Source organism: Odocoileus virginianus, chromosome 8, assembly GCF_023699985.2.
Source record: "Odocoileus virginianus isolate 20LAN1187 ecotype Illinois chromosome 8, Ovbor_1.2, whole genome shotgun sequence".
Taxonomy (NCBI): Eukaryota; Metazoa; Chordata; class Mammalia; order Artiodactyla; family Cervidae; genus Odocoileus; species Odocoileus virginianus.
The window spans coordinates 12605975-12625709 of NC_069681.1; the positions used below are offsets into that span (position 1 = coordinate 12605975).

Genomic DNA, 19735 nt, shown 5'->3' on the forward strand with positions numbered 1-19735 from the left:
AGGAATTTAACTGTTTGGTTTTTCTTTCTGTTCCCAGATGCATTAGATGTCTACTATGAGGCCAGGACAAGTTTCCATTATGAAATGCAAATATTTCCTTTCAGTTAATGTTGCTGTCAAAAATATCAAAGCTTTTCCATCCCAGGGGAAGAAAAGGAAACCAAGAAAACTAGAGGATGTGTGTGTCTGTGATGTATATGCATGTGCTATTGCTGTTGTTTAGCTGTAAGTCGCGTCCAACTCTCTGTGACCCCATGGTCGGTAGTCCAACAGGCTCCTCTGTCCGTGGGATTCTCAAGGCAAGAATACTGGAGTGGGTTGCCACTTCATTCTCCAGGGGATCTTCCCAACCCAGGGATGGAATCTGGGTCTCCTTCATGGCAAGTGGCTTCTCTACCACTGAGTCACTTGGGAAGCCCATACGCATGTGTACATGCATTATATATTTCTATGCAACATGTGTATACTCAAATATATCCATCCATACATAAATATACATGCAACTCTATGAATATATTTTTCCTAGTTTTAGCCTAGTGGGTAGGAAAGTGACTTGACTAGTTCAAAAGGCTAGCTGAATAGTGCATATACCAGGGTATGACAGACCAAAGACTAAGCTAATCAAGAGATGGACACCAGCTTAAAAAAATTTTTTTAATTGTTATGGCATACACAGGAAGAAAAAAATTACACACTGATAATGCAAAAGAAGTCAGTCTACCAAGAAGTAAATTTACACAGCAGGTAATACTTATGTGCTTCATTCCATGAAAGAGGAAACAAAAATGACTGTATTTCAAATAACTGTATTGTGTTATGCAAGCACTTGAAAAGGGTTTCCATTTTACAACAGCTCTAGCCAACAAGGATATGGGCTGTTGTCACTTGTGGGGAGTTACTGGAGGACAAGCCTTGATTTGTCTGGAGTGACATCAATTACTGCACACGGTACCTAGTACAGGAAGAAGCAAACAGCTTCTGAAAACAAGTTTCCACAAATTCTCTTCCCTCTAGAAATACGATAGACACACACACACAGTTAACAAAACAGCAGAACGCAAGCTTCAGGAGTGCGTGTGAAGCTGCAGCGCCTACGGCAATGCCCGACATACGACAGGTGCTCAGAGCTAGTCAACCATTCAGTAGGTGCTCCGTACTCCAGGCTACCATCCACCTCTTCTGTGATTCCCATAAGCCTCCGGATACGGGCCAGATGCCTTCCACCACTCTTCAATCCAGGCCCTATAAAACAACTTGGGTGATGCTTTTTTTCTCTTTTAAACATGAGTCAGAGGTTGCTTCCCTGCTTGAACTCCTTCAAATAGCTTGCACTTCAAATAACATCTGTACTCCTCACTTTGGCAGGCAGAATCTGGCCCCAGCCAACCTCTCCAGACACACGTTAAGGACCAGCCTGACAACCCACCCCACGCCAATCGCCTTCTCCTGCTCACCCATACACACCTTTCATTTCCTTGCAAAAGCCAGGTTCTTACCACCGCTGGCCTTTCCACGGGGCATTTTCTGTTTTTAGAATTTTCTCATCTTCCCAAACTCGCCTTTTCTTCCTGTTCTTCCCTCCTGCTACTGGAATAATTCTAATCTATCCTTGGGGTCTTGGCATGAATATAACTTCTTCAAGGGGACCTTATCTGAACACCCTCCAATCGCTCCGAGGCGAGTCAGGCTTCCAGCTCTCTTTGGTAACAGCCCACGATTGTAATTATATGATCATCTGCACAGCTATTTGGAAAACATCTGCTTCTTTAGAAATGTGTTTCTCCATAGGAGCATCACCTGTCTGTCGTGTAAACTGCTGTTTCTCTAGTGTCTTGTAAAATACACGGTGCATTATGAACCTTCAGTGATAGTGCAGTGAATGAATGAATACACCAATGTACCGTCCTGCTGTCCTGGGGAAAAAAGGGTAAATAACTGTGGAAAGTATAACAGAACTGTCAGGGAGACACGAAATCAGGTACATAAATTGTGAAATGTTAAGTCGAGGGCCTATTTGTTTTCTGACATTTAATAATGAGAAATCTTTCGACAAGATGAGAAATGAAAACAAAAGAGGACTGAACATCATCTTCTGGAGAGTCCAACCACTAAGCCCCCAGGTTATCTGCATCCCTTAATCATGCCAGTGTCACCATTAATATCGAGAGGGACTGAAAAGAAGGACGTTTGCTGGTTGGAGTATAACTTTCATTTAAAAACAAGTCTGTGTAATAGTTTACCATCAGTCTGAGTATCTCCATGAGCTGGTTATATATCTCCAGGTTACATTTGTGAAGTCTCTGATGACTTCTCTTATTTCAGACCCTGGAATCCAGCAACAATAGAAATAGAGTGGGTCAAAGAAAGGAGAAAATGAAGGAGTTATCTGGAGATGTAACTGGAGCCTATGCTGAGCCCTGCATGAGCAGCTGAGGGCCTATGTGTAACTTCACAGCAAAAGCGTAACTAGCGGAGACAGGAGTCAGTGGCCGTCCATGCACCATGAAGGCCAAAGCAACATCTCCACACCCGCTTCTTTCTTGAGCTCAAGACCCTTACATGTGACTGATCACCACGCGCTTCCTTCAACAGCTTCTTCACATTCAACACATCCAGAAACGAACTCACCATCTTCTCTCCACTCCCCTTCTCCCTTCCCCGTTCTGTCAACGACCCCAGCACTTACACAATTTCTAAAGCCAGAAACCCAGGATTTATGGATTTACTGTTGATTCTTCACTCTCCTTGCATTTCACATGGACTCAGTCATCAATTCCTTTTTTTGTCTCCCTTCTGTAATTAAATGTCTCCCTTCACTTCTCTCCCCACTGCTGTGACAATAATTGCCATTATTATCTCGTGTCTGGGTAACTGCTACACCCTCCCACCAGATTTCTTTGCCACCAACCTTTCCCCACTCCCATCAGTTCTCTGCAGGACTTAATGCAAGTGCTCTGTGGAACTACAGCTCTACATTCCATATGTAAGTGATATCATATGAAACTTATCTTTCTCTGACTGATTTACTTCACTTAGTATGACAGTCTCTATGGGAGGGATAAATTGAGAGATTGGGACTGACATATACACATTACCATTTTTTTTCCATTTATTTTTATTAGTTGGAGGCTAATTACTTTACATCATTGCAGTGGTTTTTGTCATACATTGACATGAATCAGCCATGGATTTACATGTGTTCCCCATCCCGATCCCCCCTCCCACCTCCCTCTCCACCCGATCCCTCTGGGTCTTCCCAGTGCACGAGGTCCGAGCACTTGTCTCATGCATCCAACCTGGGCTGGTGATCTGTTTCACCCTAGATAATATACATGTTTCGATGCTGTTCTCTCGAAACATCCCACCCTCGCCTTCTCCCACAGAGTCCACAAGTCTGTTCTGTACATCTGTGTCTCTTTTTCTGTTTTGCATATAGGGTTATTGTTACCATCTTTCTAAATTCCATATATATGTGTTAGTATACTGTATTGGCCTTTATCTTTCTGGCTTACTTTACTTTGTATAATGGGCTCCAGTTTCATCCATCTCATTAGAACTGATTCAAATGAATTCTTTTTAATGGCTGAGTAATATTCCATGGTGTATATGTACCACAGCTTTCTTACCCATTCATCTGCTGATGGACATCCAGGTTGCTTCCATGTCCTGGCTATTATAAACAGTGCTGCGATGAACATTGGGGTGCACGTGTCTCTTCCAGATCTGGTTTCCTCGGTGTCTATGCCCAGGAGTGAGATTGCTGGGTCATAAGGCAGTTCTATTTTCAGTTTTTTAAGAAATCTCCACTGTTCTGCATAGCGGCTGTACTAGTTTGCACTCCCACTAACAGTGTAAGAGGGTTCCCTTTTCTCCACACCCTCTCCAGCATTTATTGCTTGTAGACTTCTGGATAGCAGCCATCCTGACTGGCATGTAATGGTACCTCATTAAAACAGATAACTAATAAGGACCTACTGCATAGTACAAGGAGCTCTACTTAATACTCTGTACTAGTCTACACGGGAAAAGAATCTAGAAAAGAGTGGATGCATGTGTATGTAAAACGGATTCACTTCACTGTACACCTGGAAAGTGTTCAGTCTTGTAAACCCAGCATACACCAATAAAAATGACAAAAAACAACAAAAAACACAAAAAACTAAAACAAGTAAAGCACTGGAGCTCTAGCCATTGGACTCTGCAGCTTCCCACTCTTCAGCCATATCCTACGGCATCCTTTACTTGTTACTGTCACTACCACTTATCACACTGATTTGTATTTGTTTATCCCCGCTTCTCTATTTCTCCCACTAGGCTCTCATACAGGAGAGTGAGGTCTATGTATTATATTCCCAGTATTCAGCACCATGTCTGGCTTGATAAATCCGAGTTAAAAGAGAGATGCTTCAGGAGATGAAAGGATTTAACAAATGCCTCTTCATATCTGGGCATATTGCAGAGGATAAAGGTGCTCCTGGGAGGATTAGACAACCCAACAAGGAAGCTAGACAAGAAATATTCAGAGGAAGCAGAGTGGAATTAGAATGAGTGGAGGCATCCATGAGTGAGAGAGAGGAAGAGGACAGCTCATGTCCCCATGAGCTGTGAAGCTAAGCTCTTCTCAGAGTGGCAGGGAACAGGGGTGTGGAGAGTGAACTCAGAGCTTCGGAAGGAACCGCAAGGTAGGAACCAAGGACCAACTCAGACAGTGTGAGATTTGAGCCATGGTAAGGCACGTGGTGCTTCCACAGCCAACGGGGAGCTGTGATGCCTTTTCTGAACATGTATTTGAAACACAACAATGTCACTGTAAGAAACTTGAGGTAACAGATATGTGTCCACTTTAAGTCAATAACAAGGCTTCCCTGGTGGCTCAGATGATAAAGAAACTGCCTGCCAATGTGGGAGACCTGGGTTCAATCCCTGCGTTGGGAAGATCCCCTGGAGAAGGGAATGGTTACCCACTCTGGTATTCTTGCCTGGAGAATCCCATGGACAAAGGAGTCTGGAGGGCTACAGTCCATGGGGTCGCAGACAGTCAGACAAAACTGAGTCACTAACATACACAAAGTCAATAACAGCTAAGGAGAGACTGCTAATGTTAGGAAAGAAAATTTCAAAAAGTTTAGAGCAAAGCAAGGTATAAAGTCATGTCCAGAGAACATCCAGGAAATGTTACCAGTTCCCAGGCGGGCCTGGGCAGGCAACTTAACACCTGGTCAACTCAGCGGCTGCTTTCCGACTCTGCCAGTTGATGGCTGTGACTCTGCAGGAGAGGCCTGGATATACTGGGAAGGGGGCAGCTGGTCACACAGGTGGTGTGAAGCTCGGGATTTGATATTCTCAGTTTCAATTGAGGACGCCAGAGATGGGGGGCTCATGGGAAATGACACTGTGTATCACAGGAAACTGGGAATGAGTCTTCAGGCAACACCAGACCACGTGAGGATTATTTTGAAAGCTGAGATTAGGAAGTGACACTGCTCAGTGAAAACACAAACACACACACACACACACAGCTATAAACCAGATCAGATCACAGGGAGCACATCAGAGACGGCAACAAAAGATGGATGGATGGTCGTGGACTGGGATCTCCATAGCTGGAGGGAAAATCTGGTTTGACCGCAGTATTCTAATGTCTTGTGAGGTGTTAACAGATATTTGTTAAAGGCTAGGTTATGTTTGGAGAATCCAACATACACACTACTACTCTTTCAAACTGCACATTAACGGAGTCAAGGCTCCGAGGAAACCCACAGAGAAAGCAATCATCACAGACTTGTCTAACTCAATGAAACTATGCCATGTAAGGCCACCCAAGTTGGACGGGTCATGGTGGAGAGTTCTGACCAAACGTGGTCCACTGGAGAAGGGAATGGCAAACCTCTTCAGTATTCTTGACTTGAGAACCCCAAAAACAGTATGAAAAGGCAAAAAGATAAGACACTGAAAGATGAACTCCCCAGGCCAGTAGGTGCCCAGTATGCTACTCAAGATCAGTGGAGAAGGGTGAGATGGCTGGATGGCATCACTGACTCAATGGACATGAGTTTGAGCAAGCTCAGGGAGATGGTGGAGGACAAAGAAACCTGGCAGACTGCAGTTCGTGGGGTCACAAAGAGTCGGGCATGACTGAGAGACTGAACTCAACTGTGTTAAACCCAGAATCTACCATGGCAACTAGGCCACATAAACACTTACATGACATCCACCCTACCTAATGACTATAGGCCACTGCTGTTCCATCAGGCCAGTTTAGAAAATCCAGACCTATACTAATGCACAAGGTATGGATAATAGAAACAAATCAACAACAAAAAAATTTGAAAACTCCTCGAAACTATAAACATGTGGAATAAAATAAGTCTGCAATACTATAAGGAGGTAAATATTATCTCATGATAAGCCAAAACTTTGAGTATGGGATTTAGGGCTGTAGTGTAGGTGGTGCTAGTGGTAAAGAATCCGTCTGCCAATTCAGGAGACATAGGAGACGCAGGTTTGATCCCTGGGTCAGGAAGATCCCCTGGAGGAGGGCATGGCAACCCACTCCAGTCCTCTTGCCTGGAGAATCCCATGGACAGAGGAGCCTGGTGGGCTACAGTCCATGGGGTCACAAGCTGGACATGGCTGAGTGAGTGAGCATGCAGGCACTTACCCGTAGAATCGTTCATTTTGGATAAAATAAGCAAATTCGATGAGGTGATCTTGAGTAGCACTTCATATGAAGAAGGTAGATGGGGAAGTTCATGAAAGTGGGAAGGGGACTGTGGTGATGATGAAAGGGGAGGAAAATTAAAGAGGTGTTATCGTGGGAGCTCACAATGACCCATCAGAATGGCATGACACGGCAACCGTAAGTGCATTTGATTTCCTGGGAAATCCTTTTGCTAAAATCAGAGGATGTGAAAAATGTGTGCCCCGCTTTGCTGATAATTCTGATCTCCCAATAAATAAGGAAAGAGCAGTAAGGAATGGGATTCAGTGTCAATTTGAACAGGCAAGGGACGAGCAGTTGGTCATTGAGAAATACCAGCAACTCTGGGAGAAAGCCAAATGCTCAGAAAATCTAGCCTCTCTGTCATCCTGTCAGAGACATTTTAGAGGAGATTTCTTGGAAGGAAGGGTACATGAAATTATCTTTCAGTCCCTTCTGAGGCATTGAAAGTTGCCTCAGACAGGTGCCAGCATGAAGACTGGGCGAGGGGTAACATTCTGCGGCTCTATGTTTATGGGGAAAAGAAATAAATAGCACCACCCATTAGGTACTTCATATAAATATACAACAGAGCTGGAAGGACTGAAACAATGTGGAGGCAGGAAAAAAGAGAGATTGGTAGTACAGAACAGATACTTGAGAAATAGATTAAACATGCACAGCAATTGAATTTCCCATAAAAGAAGAAAGCATATCCATGCAGGCATGGAAAATTAGGACCATGTATCAATTGTAGAGAGTGGGCAAAACCTTTCTGTATTTAGAAATGGAATACTCAAAAAGGACTCATAAAGGAAATGTTAAACTTTTTCTTTTTAAAGAAATAATATTGATGAGGTGAAAAACAGACAGGATAAATATTTTTAGAGAATATGAACTGCAAGATTAAAATAATTTTCCAGGCAAGAATACTGGAGTGGGTTGCCATTTCCTCCACCGGGGGATCTTCCCAACCCAGGGATCAAACCCACATCTCTTAGGTCTCCTGCATTGACAGATTCTTGACCAACTGCACCACCAGGGAAGCCCCTTAAAATGCTTAAAAGCAATGACCAAATACAAGCCAATAAAAAAAAAAATCACCCCTAATTCTAAGTGATAAGTGATATAGCAGGAAAGTAATCTATTTACAAAAGAGGAAATATGAATGAAAAATAAATGAAGGAAAATGCCATAATTTAAAAAGAGTAGTTATAAAATAATTTAAGGCAAAACAACAGGATACCACCTTTGCATATCAAGTTAGTAAATATTAAATATGCATTTATATTTTGGAAATCAATTGTCCAGTATTTGACAAGAAACTTTAAAATGTTCATTTATTTTGACTGACTAATTCTACATGTACGAGTCAATCCAAGGGAAACAATTCTAATTGTCGAAAAGTTCTATGCATAAAAAAGGTTCACCATAATATTATTTGTTAAAAAACATCACAAGGAAGAAAGGAAGGAATAAGAGTTAATGTTTAATGAATGCTTACTATGTGTAGGTACTATGCAGTTATTGTATGTAATGAGTTATCATATTTCAATCTTACAACTGTCTCATGAAATAGATACAAATATCATTTTACAGAAAAGGTAAAATGCTTATACATACTTGAAGAGATTAAGTTCTCCAGAAACTTGGCTAGGAAGAGTAAAATAAAAGAAAAGAAAAAGGAAACAGCTTAAGTGCAAATAAAGAAAAACTGGGGAAGATTTATTTAAAGGATTATTCTAAAATTTTAACATAAAACTAGAAAATGGAAAAAATAATTTAGGATAAGGTGTTAATAAAAATACATAATAGAGATTTCTATATTTAATAGTGCTCAAATACTTCCATAGAGAAAAGACTGGAAGACAATACATACACAGTCTAAGCACAACCGAACTTTACCCTGAGTGAGCCTCGACCAAGGAAGGCTGTGGGCCGCCAGGAGAACAAGCTGAGTGTAGTTCACCTGATGGGTGGGGAGGGATGACGAAGGATGCTCCGGAAGACCCCAAAAGGCTCAGACGCAGCTTAGCAGTTTGGCTAATACAGGAGATGGAGAATGTAATTCAGGGCAGATATGGTAAATCTTCTATAACGAGTAGGGCTGTAATTCTTTTCATGGTAAGTTGCTGGGAAAATCATAAATCGGTCATGGTTAAAATGTCAGAAGACTCAAAATCATAAGAAAAAATAATGAATTATTGAGGTTGTGGCTTACCCTGGAAGTCATACAACACTATCTGAGAGGCGTGGAGGTGGAGACAAGAGTAAAGTGATTTCTGCCGTATGAATATTTCAATTAGGCAGCTGGGAAAATTTGGGACAGAAACATATAAATCTGTACTCTCAAGTTATTAGGAGGAAGTATTTGTACAGATTAGCTTTAGGGAAAAGGGGTCTGGATAAACACATGTTCAAACGATAGAAAATGTCATTTATGTGCATACACACACATCCCATAAAAGACTAAGCCTCTACTGCATTTATTTTATAACATTTTGGAGAATTTTATAAATAGCCTAAGTTTAATGTTTTGTAATGTTAATATCTGACTTTACTTTTTCTGTCTCCCACCTTCCTTTGTTTCCTGTCCTCTCTTCTCCTTTGTTATGTTATAGAAGAAATGGCATAATATTATATGTATATGTGTGTATATATATGCTTGTATTCATGTGCACACTGCCACACACAGTACCTGTAACTTACTACAGCTAGTTTAGACTCTTACATGTACTGTCCTATTGACAAAAAAAAACCAGAAAATCAAATGTTTGCTCAGCTCAGCTCAAAGTACACATATCTGTGGGTGTGAAACTTAGTAACTCTCCAAAGGCTCCGAGGTTTATACTTAAAGTATACTGTCTACTCTCATATAACTTGATGGGTAAAAGTGAGTTGTTCTTCTGACATATAACAATGACCGTAGTGTAATTCCAACCCCAAAGAAGGGCAATGCCAAAGAATGTTGAAACTACTGCACAATTATACTCATTTCACATGCTAGCAAGGTAATGCTCAACATCCTCCCAGCTAGGCTTCGGCAGTACATGAACCAAGATATACAAGCTGGATTTCAAAAAGGCAGAGGAACCAGAGATCAAACTGGCAACATCTGCTGGATCACAGAAAAAGCAATAGATTCCAGAAAAACATCTACTTCTACTTCACTGATTACATTAAAGCCTTTGACTGTGTGGATCATAACAAACTGTGGAAAATTCTTCAAGAGATGGGAATACCAGACCACTTTACCTGTCTCCTTGAGAAACCTGCATGCAGGTCAACAAGCAAGAGTTAGAACCGGACATGGAACAACAGACTGGCTCAAAACTGGGAAAGGAGTACGACAAGGCTGTGTATTGTCACCCTGCTTATTTAACTTCTATGCAGAGTACATCACGTGAGACGCTGGGCTGGAGGAATCACAAGCTGGAATCAAGATTTCAGGGAGAAATATGAATACCTCAGATATGCTGATGATATCACTCTAATGGCAGAAAGCAAAGAGGAACTAAAGAGACTCTTGATGAAGGTGAAAGAGGAGAGGAAAAAAACGTGGCTTAAAACAACATTCAAAAACCTAAGATCATGCCATCCGGTCCCATCACTTCATGGCAAATAGATGGGGAAACAATGGAAACAGTGACAGACTTTATTTTCTCTGGCTCCAAAATCACTGCAGATGGTGACTGCAGCCATGAAATTAAAAGATGCTTGCTCCTTGGAAGAAAAGCTATCGAAAAATCTTGATGGCATGTTAAAAAGCAGAGACATTACTTTGCCAACAAAAGTCCATCTAGTCAAAGCTATGGTTTTTCCAGTAGTCATGCATGGATATAAGAGTTGACCCATAAAGAAGGTTGAGTGTTGAAGAATTGATGCTTTTGAACTGTGGTGCTAGAAAATAGTCTTGAGAGTCCCCTGGAGAGAAAGGAGCTCAAACCAGTCAATTCTAAAGGAAATCAGTCCTGAATATTCATTGGAAGGACTGATGCTGAAGCTGAAGCTCCAGTACTTTGGCCACCTGATTCGAAGAACTGACTCATTGAAAAAGACCCTGATGCTGGGAAAGATTGAAGGCAAGAGGAGAAGGGGGCGACAGAGGATGAGATGGTTGGGCGGCATCACCAACTCGATGGACATGAGTTTGAGTAAACTCCAGGAGATAGTGAATGACAGGGAAGCCTGGCGTGCTGCAGTCCACGGGGTTGCAAAGAGTTGGACATGACTTAGTGACTGAGACCTGGGTTTGATCCCTGGGTGGGGAAGATCCCCTGGAGAAGGGAATGGCAACCCACTCCAGTATTCTTGCCTGGAGAATCTCATGGACTGAGGAACCTGGTGGTCTATAAGTCCATGTGGTTGCAAGAGCCAAACACAACTTAGTGACTAAACCACCATAGTAACAAGATAGAATAATAACTGTCAGTTTTCCATTGAAAATTCTGGAAAGGCAGAGAGGCAGGGACCATCACTGCACCAGGACAGTGCCTCAAAAAACGTGTTTTTTGTTGAGTTGAGTAAAGTGGATACTACAGGAGACCCAAGCATCTTTACAGGCAGCACAAATCCCATCTCACTGATAACCTCTTTCCTCAGAGCCCCAGGCATTGATCCTTCTGGAAATTACCACTAGTACTAGTCCAAACCACCTCTTAGCCCATGATTCTACACATCTATTTATTTATTTATTTATTTTGCTGGTTCTTAGTCACTATGGTTTTCAATTTGGGGAGACATGCTCCCTGAATCCTCAAGGACACTTATATATATATATATATGTATATATATATATATATGTATATGTATATATATATATTTATTTATTTATTTATTTATTTATTCTATTTCCCAAAGCACATGGAAAATCAGCAACAAACGTGTTAAATTCAATGATGAACTCTTTCCCAAAGACGACCTACTTTGTGACGTCTCCAAACATTTTCTCTCTCAAATGCATTACTATTTTGACAATTCCAAAATATGATGGAAAGAAAGCAGGGAACACAATGTCAGTTGACTTGGGTTTCTAAGTCTTGCCACTTCAGTGCTGGAAAAGCCACCCACCCAAACTCCAGGCCCCCCTTTCCCTATTTTTAACATGGGAACACGAACCTGACCTGCAACCGCCATTAGGACCTACCTGTCTCAAAGAGAAGACTGGGATCAAATGCCGTAACATCCGTGGAAGAGTTTTGCAAATTGGAAAGCAAATATTAGCTCTACTATTTACCTTTTTAAAATACAAAGTTCATCTTGCAATGCCATCGGCGAGAGATACTGCGTGTGAGTTTTTTCTGAGAATGGCTGTTCGGCAGAAGAGCGAGGTGACGAGGAGGACAAGACTCTCAAGCACGTGGCCCCTGCCAAACATGCCCTGGGCATAAATCCCAGGCCAGGCTCGACGCTTGTGCGTGGAGAGAATATGAGGTGCCAGGCACCCAAGCCTGCGGCACGGCTGCAAGCGTCTTCCAACCCCAGAGAGAGCTTACCTGACACAAGCTGCTGTCCGGGCAACCCCACGGGAACCATGCCCAAGTTATTCATGGCGGTGGCCCAGGCGGTGGGGTCCGTCACCGACATGTTCAGCTGGGTCGCGTCTATTGCAATGCTCCCCAAACCATCGGCTGCTGCGGGTGGGAAAGCAAACTGACTTAGATTCCACCGGCGAGGGTGTCTGAAAACAAATCGCGTTTCTAGAGACGTGAGGCTTCCTTTAAGCACATTCCCAAACCACAAAAAAATATGGCACTGTAATCTACACCAACACTTTCTCCAGACATCAACATGACAGAATACATTCTGGGAGGAAACTTAATGACATGCAGTTTATATCATACTCAGCGTGCCATTAAGGACGCACCTTTGGGGGGAAAAAAATGAAGAATCACTTCCTTTTCCCAGGGAAACATCAGTTAAGTTCCCCAATGGAGAGGACTCTTTGGGTAAAACAAGTCAATTGGCTAAGAATAAATAAATTTGTCTGTTTGCAAGTGTAATTCTGAAGCAGACACACCCTCTAACTATATAATAAAAATCTCCAAATTCAATTGTCAAGCAGTCAAAGCGGTCCTGATTGAATTTATTAAGACTTACCTTATAACACATTCCGTCCTTAACAAATAATTAACATTCGTACCTAAACGCAGGTGTCTGCCTGAAGTGACTCCCAAAATATTTCTTACAAACAGACTTTCATTAAGGCAAAATAAATAATATTGAAAACGAATAGCACAGAGCTAAAAAGAAGACAGCAAAATATATCAAATGGGACTTGCTCTTTTTTTTTTTAAGAAATTTATTTTCTCAACTATCTTTGTTTAAAGTCTTTATTGAGTTTGTTACAATTTTTGCTTCTGTCTTATCTTTGGTTTTTTTGGCCTGGAGGCATGTGGGATCTAAGCTCCCTAATGGGAGGGATCTAAACCACACCCCCTACACTGGAAGGCAAAGTCTTAACCACCAGACCACCAGGGCAGTCTGAGTTAACTCTCTTTGATGTTCACTAGTTCCATGGCCTGGCTTTTTTGAGGAGCCCAGGCTCCCAGTTCAACACATGTTTTCATGGCTGGGGAGCCTTTCCACTACGATGCGAAAGGTCCAGTTTGTGTCCTGTGAGGGCCACTGACATTTACCTGCAGCCATCATCTGAGGAAGCTGCTGGGAACACTGGGTGATGCTCTCAACGCCACCTGCATCTACGACTGAATTACGAGCATCCTGAGGGGCAGGAGCGCTTTGATGGTTGAGTGCAGGGTCCCCGCGGACATCATCGGATTCTGCAAAAGGGGGAGAGCACTGGGGTGAGAAAGCCTTCCGGGGCAAATCTGTTGTCTACTTCAAACAAACAACAACAGCAAGCAAACAATGGCGACTGGCAGTGGCAGGCACAGAAGCGAAGCCACCTCCTTGTAGAGTCTCGGTTTCGGAGCCCGGGAGACGTGAGGGTCCACTGGCGACCATCTGGAGCCGGGCCGGCTGAATAAACAGCCTGCCTGTCTGTGGAGCGGCTAGTACCTGGCCTCCAGCTGAACAGACTTCATAAACGGGGCTTATCAGGCCCCGCACAGCCTCCTTCACACACGGCACATCAATGGAGGGGACAGACTGGGGCTACATGTGATTTTTTTTAAGTTCAAAAATTAACTGATGTTATTTTCGAAGACAGTCGTCTGTGAAATGTATTCAGAGAGGGAGAAAAGGTGGGGAAAAGGAGAAAAAAAGCAAGAAGCTATTCATGGTGAGATTGGTAAAGGATGTGCCTAAAATACAATCGTGCAGAAAGGCGAAAGGGAAGAACGGCATGCCGCCTGCCCATCGATGAAGTGCAGACGGTGATGGGGCCACCGAGAAAAAGCACTTTTTTTTTTTTTTATTTCTATGACAAAATATGTTTAACTGGCTGTACCTTGTTTGGTCTGAGTTTTCCTGAGAATTGCACAACTTATATATAAACGTATTTTTATAAGCCTTTTCATAGCACTTTTCTAACCAAAAAGAAAAACACAATAAAATATTATAAAAAGTTGCAAAGGTCCCCTCTAGATTTCACTATTTTTAAAATGCTATGCTTTCTCTCCATCCTTAAAAATGCAAGAACATACCATTCCTATGTATGTGTTAATTGCACTTTCACCAGTGTGAGACTAGAAGATAAAATACATCACTTGAATTTTACAAAGACGGGTAAAACAACTGAATGCAAAGTACTTATTTTTATTTAGGTATCCACTTAGAAATTTTTCCAACATGTGCTTCTCTTAATAGGTATTTTAGAATTAGTGTTATAGTCTGTGTGTTAGTGTATCTAGTATGAAGATTGGCCCTTTGATTTCTTTGATTCTTAGGTAGAAGAATCAGTGATCCCTTTGAACACTGTACTCTCAAAAAATAAATAAATAAAGAAGACAAAGTAAAAATTTATTTCCAGGTGAGTATAAGCTCAGGTTTCAAATGGAAGCTCAGGTTTCAATATCTCAAGGCTAGGTGAGAATTGAGCACACTGCTTCTCTGGTCTCCATGAAGCCCTAACCCTCAGCACAGTGGCCTGAGAAATGGGAGGGAATTGTTTCCAATTGTCCATCAAGAAGATGAAACCTTTTCATCAAAGCAGTGAAATGATTCCAATTTTTGGAGCAAACTGTACTCAGGACAAATGTTTTATACCATGCAATTAGACTCTTCCACGTAAATGAATTCAGAATGTGTTTATGTATTACATGCATCAATTATCTTAGGTAATGAATGCCATCAAAGAGATTCTCACCATGTAAAATAAAGCCAATAACATCAATGCATAGGTAACCAAAAGCCTGCCCTCTCTCTGTCCACACACCAGCGACATTTCTATGGTAAAACCTTAAAGCAATTTTCTTCTCTCCACATCCACCTATTTCAGAACCCCAAAGCATAGCCAGGCTAGAAGGTGTTCATTCTTTTGCTCAAATGGCCCAGTGGTAGAGGCAGTTCGGATCACTGCAAGGTCACTATCTGTCTTACTTATCGCCCCACTGAAGTTTAGTTGGCTTGCTTTTTTCTTTTTTAGTTCAAGTTCTCCCCAAATGGGTATTAATCACAACTTTTTTCTGTCCAATAAGTCTGCAATTCTGGAACACTATATCAGAGAACATCCCTTTATTGTGTAGGCTTTTTGACTCTAGCCTGACTGGCCATGTTTCACTTTGCCTTTATCGCTATAGTGTTTTAGCGGTGGTGTTAGCTCTTCTTGGTTTTTTAACTGTCTATTCCCGTGTTAGCTTTCACTTTAATGACTGCGGTCTTACAAAGAGGCATCAAGTGTCCTGGTGGCCCATAGCTTCTACCTACACTTTTCATCACCATCTTAATAAACTACTGTTTCACGGAGAGAAAACACTAACAAACTGCTACTGTTTCATCAAAAAAAGTATTACTTCCTTGGCAAGTTGTGGTTTGCAAACCTAAATTTACCCCCTGACAAGACTGTGCCATTCAGTGAATTACATCTCTTCAGTCTGCCAACCCAGGGCTTTGAGTGACATACAACTTCATGTGGCCACCACGCACCTAGAACAGTGACTCTGAAGGACGTTCTGCCATGTATCAGGCATCTCCCATTGTCTGAGGGATGCCTCGCAATTCTTCACTGCTTTTAAATTGCTTTATCACTTGGCTTGGGAGGAAGGTGATATTTTAAATTAATTGTTATTCAGTAATTTATGAATAGTTGCAAGAGTGATTTTTATACTCTGCTAACATCTATTGTTCCTATTGAGTACCTGCCTCTCAAAGTGATTCAAGGCCATAATACCTAATTTATCATTCTAATCAATTTCTCTGCCTTAGTTTTCTTATTTCTAAACTACACAAAAGATTGATATTCTTAATGATGTTTATTTACACACAGACATGTGGGGAGTTAAAAATTATAGCTAATAAAGCACTTGGAATATAGCAGGTGTTAATTATTATTATTTTATTTGGAAGTGTAGCTTGACATTAAGGTACCCTGGGATCTTGGTGTTCCACTGGATAATTATGTAATTAATTTTAAAACAGTAACACTTAATATTTCTAAAAGTAAGTGCTGCCCTAGTTCTATGTGTCACATCTAAATTGTACCAAAATATTTCTTCCTTTTACACTGTCCATTTACAAAATAATGTAATTTAAAAGATGTATAAATGTTTCTCTCTAGGTTTTTTTTTTTCCCCTAGCTATGAAACCACGAAACCCTTCAAGAGATTCATGATCAATTGTGAAATTGGCAGTTTCTATTTACAGCTTTTAGTGAGGTAAGATCACTTCCAGACAATCAGATGCATAAAATGCCTAGGATAACAATACAGTTTTGACAAGGGTTCAACTGAAACCTAACCTGTTCTTTGTTAAGTTTCATTCAAGTACAAAATCTCACACTCAATTTCATAATTGTTCAATACAATATATTTATGCTCAGTATTTTACTGGGCTGTATCAATGGAGCAAATAGCTTTTGAAACTTAGCAAACCTAAGAAAATATTACTTGGCCTAAAAGAAAGACACAGGCTTCTCCTGTCTAACAGAACTCTTTCTACCTGTCCAACTCTTACAGGTCCCAAGCATACACACATACACACGCTGTATATAAATCCCTCACGCTGTGAGTAATAAAAATCCATCTATAACTCCACAGAACAGATTCCTGTTAAAAAAGGGTGCGTATTGAATTTTTTTCTTTTTTAAAAGAACGATCTGTTCGACCTAAGTCCTTAGGTTCATGCCTGCTTTAGTAGAAGAATAATTATACTGAGGAAGTCAGATTTATTAGTGTCTTGTTGAGAGTTGATTCCAAAGGAAACCTATCTCATGGGACATCTGAAACTTTTTTAATTTACAGGAAGTAGTCATAGCATTATCATGGGTTATATTTATAGTAAAAAGAAAAATGCATTCCCAAAGCTCTACTTTCTGCTTCTATTACTAAGAAAATATTCTTGCTTTGATCTCCATGTAGTTGGGAGGATGCTCTCTGGAGGTTATGGAAATGCTCATAGTTTAAAACAACATAGAATACTGTTAAACTGACATTACTTATGTTTTAACTCTGTGATTTTTAAGCAACTATTTAGGAATAGAGGAGACATTTCTGCTTCCTATAATGGTAAACAGTAACTCAGTAATTTTCCCACTGAGGAACAACCAGAAGAGCCTACTATCTTTCATCAGTTTTATAAAACTCTCACTGTTATCTCTTCAAACACAGAAGGATCACAAAGACATGTTTAAATTATGGAAATGAATTACTTAACAGGCTTCTAAGGAGAACAGGTTCTCTTAACTGATCTAGGACGTGGGTGGAATCTATAAGTGTCAAGGCAGAGTGGAGTTGCTCTGCAAAATGTGGTTAAAAAGAAAAAGGACACCAAGGCTAAGTGCTTTGAGGAGGGGAAGAAAGAAGGGATCTTTGGGGGTCACTCATGAGAAAAGGGGACTTCAGAGAAGAGAAATGACTAAGTCAGACTACTGGGAAGTACACAACGTAAGTCTTGCCCCTGTCCCCTCTAAGGAAATGTCAGTAAAGACTACATCACATCTTATTAATAATTTTTATATGGGGGTAATTCTTGGATGCTGGATACCCTTTAGAGGAGGGAGCGTGAAGAGGATAACAAGGATGCAGTTGATGACAGAGACAACTTAGGGTACTACGTGATAACACACGATAAAGTTTCCATATCTGTTGAACATAGAGGATGTTGGATATTAATGATCAATGTCTCCTGATTAGTATGGAATAAAAGGATTAATGTTTTGAAGAAGAGATTTCTATTATATTAAAGTTTATGAGGAATGAGATTTTGTGGGGAAATTTCTGATGAGAGAATTGCAAGGTAGGAATATCACATCAACTAAGGCTAGAAAGGCCCTACTTGGTAATGGAAGAGAAAAAGCCGCCTCTTGGAAACAGTACAGGCAGAGGAAGGAACTGGGCTGAGGTCGACTCAGGCAGGGTTGAACCCTGCAGTACTTGATATCAAACCTGTGAAATTGACAGAGCTTTTTTTAATAAAGCCTGACCTATAACCTTTCGTATTGTACTGGTATGTTCATGAAGTCACAAGACTCTCTTCAAAGGGGCCATGATGTGACACGTCTCACAGCCCGACGCACCCGAGGAGAAAAATGCCATTTCTGTTCTGAGTAATTTTTAGCTTGTCCTTTGTGGCTCAGCTGGTAAAGAATCCGCCTGCAATGCAGAAGACCTGGGTTCGATCGCTGGGTTGGGAAGATCCCCTGGAGAGGGGAAAAGGCTACCCACTCCAGTATTTTTGCCTGGAGAATTCCACGGACTACATAGTCCATGGGGTCACAAAGTTCAGACACGACCGAGTGACTTTCACCTTCTTTTAAGGCAAGAAGACAAAGGAGATATGTATTCTCTCTGCTGGGTTCCCATAGCACTCTGCGTTCTGTACACCAGTACTTGGAACTTCACACTCTAATTAGCTGCTCATGTCTACATCCCTGATAAACAGCATACTTAAAATGATCATGGGAACTGATCATGTTTGCATACCCTGCAGCAAGCAGGCACAGTACCTAGAATTATGACAGATGCTCAGTATACATATAAAACTGTGTATCAGTCTATACAATATATTTAAATCATGTATAAATTACATATTACATATATGTTTTTTAAGAAAATTCAGGCATAAAAGGAAGGAAGGAAAGCAAAAAGGAAAATAGCAGAGGGAAACAAGCAAGTAATAAGAGAACAAAAAGACAGAATACAGTTCCAGGGTCCAATCTCAAAGGCTGGAGGTTTGAAAGCTAAAGAAAAAAGGGAAAACTGCCATTGAAAACTAGAACACAAGATGAAATTTAAAACATCAAAGACAATTTTTTAAAATGTTAGATTTTTCCAGATGAGCACTTGGTGCACGTAACAAGTCACTCTCCAAGAGCTAAGACCCCACACCTCCCTGGTAACCAACACAGGGTCATAAGCACGTGACCGAGATGTCCTCCTTTTGTGAGACTTCTTCCCAGCTGTTCTCTGGAGGAGCCGAAATCCATAAATAACGGCATCACCAGGTCCATTGAGCAGTACATTAGTGTAACAAAGGCATACAGGTATAGTGCTAAAGACGTGAAATCAGGGTAAGAAAGGGAAAGTTTCCATTTGGCAGGCACCGCAGAGGATAAAAAGCAGGTCTGGCCATTTCTCAAACACAAAATGCCATTAAGGGTCTGTGATTATATCTTCCATTTTCCTACTTTGTCGAGTAGCCAATTTTAAACTACAAATCATCGTCCTTCCAGCTGAGGGGAGGAAATGGTTACTGAGTGGATGATGAAGTTTTGCCCATGACATATCCATCTCTGAAGAACTGGATGCTGAGAGAGGGGAGTGGGGACGGAATATGAGAGACACAGAAGGTCTCCCTCTGAAACGATGTGATCAAACAAAAGAACCAACGTTGCCAAAGAGATAACTCAACCAGCGTGGCAGGACAGCAGATAAAGCCAATTATCTTTTGACACAAAGAAAAACACTGTTCGGCATT

At 41.2% G+C, this 19735-nt stretch overlaps 1 protein-coding gene across 2 annotated transcripts in view; it reads right to left on the minus strand.

Moving 5' to 3' along the window:
- Positions 1-19735, minus strand: part of ENOX1 (ecto-NOX disulfide-thiol exchanger 1) — a 290859-nt gene that overhangs the window by 227736 nt on the left and 43388 nt on the right. For both annotated transcript variants that reach the window (XM_070471188.1, XM_070471187.1), the window contains exons 2-3: positions 13339-13482; positions 12196-12333 (exon numbers count right to left, since the gene is read on the minus strand). In XM_070471188.1, the coding sequence (XP_070327289.1) occupies positions 12196-12333; positions 13339-13482 (282 nt within the window). The remainder of the gene's footprint in view (positions 1-12195; positions 12334-13338; positions 13483-19735) is intronic.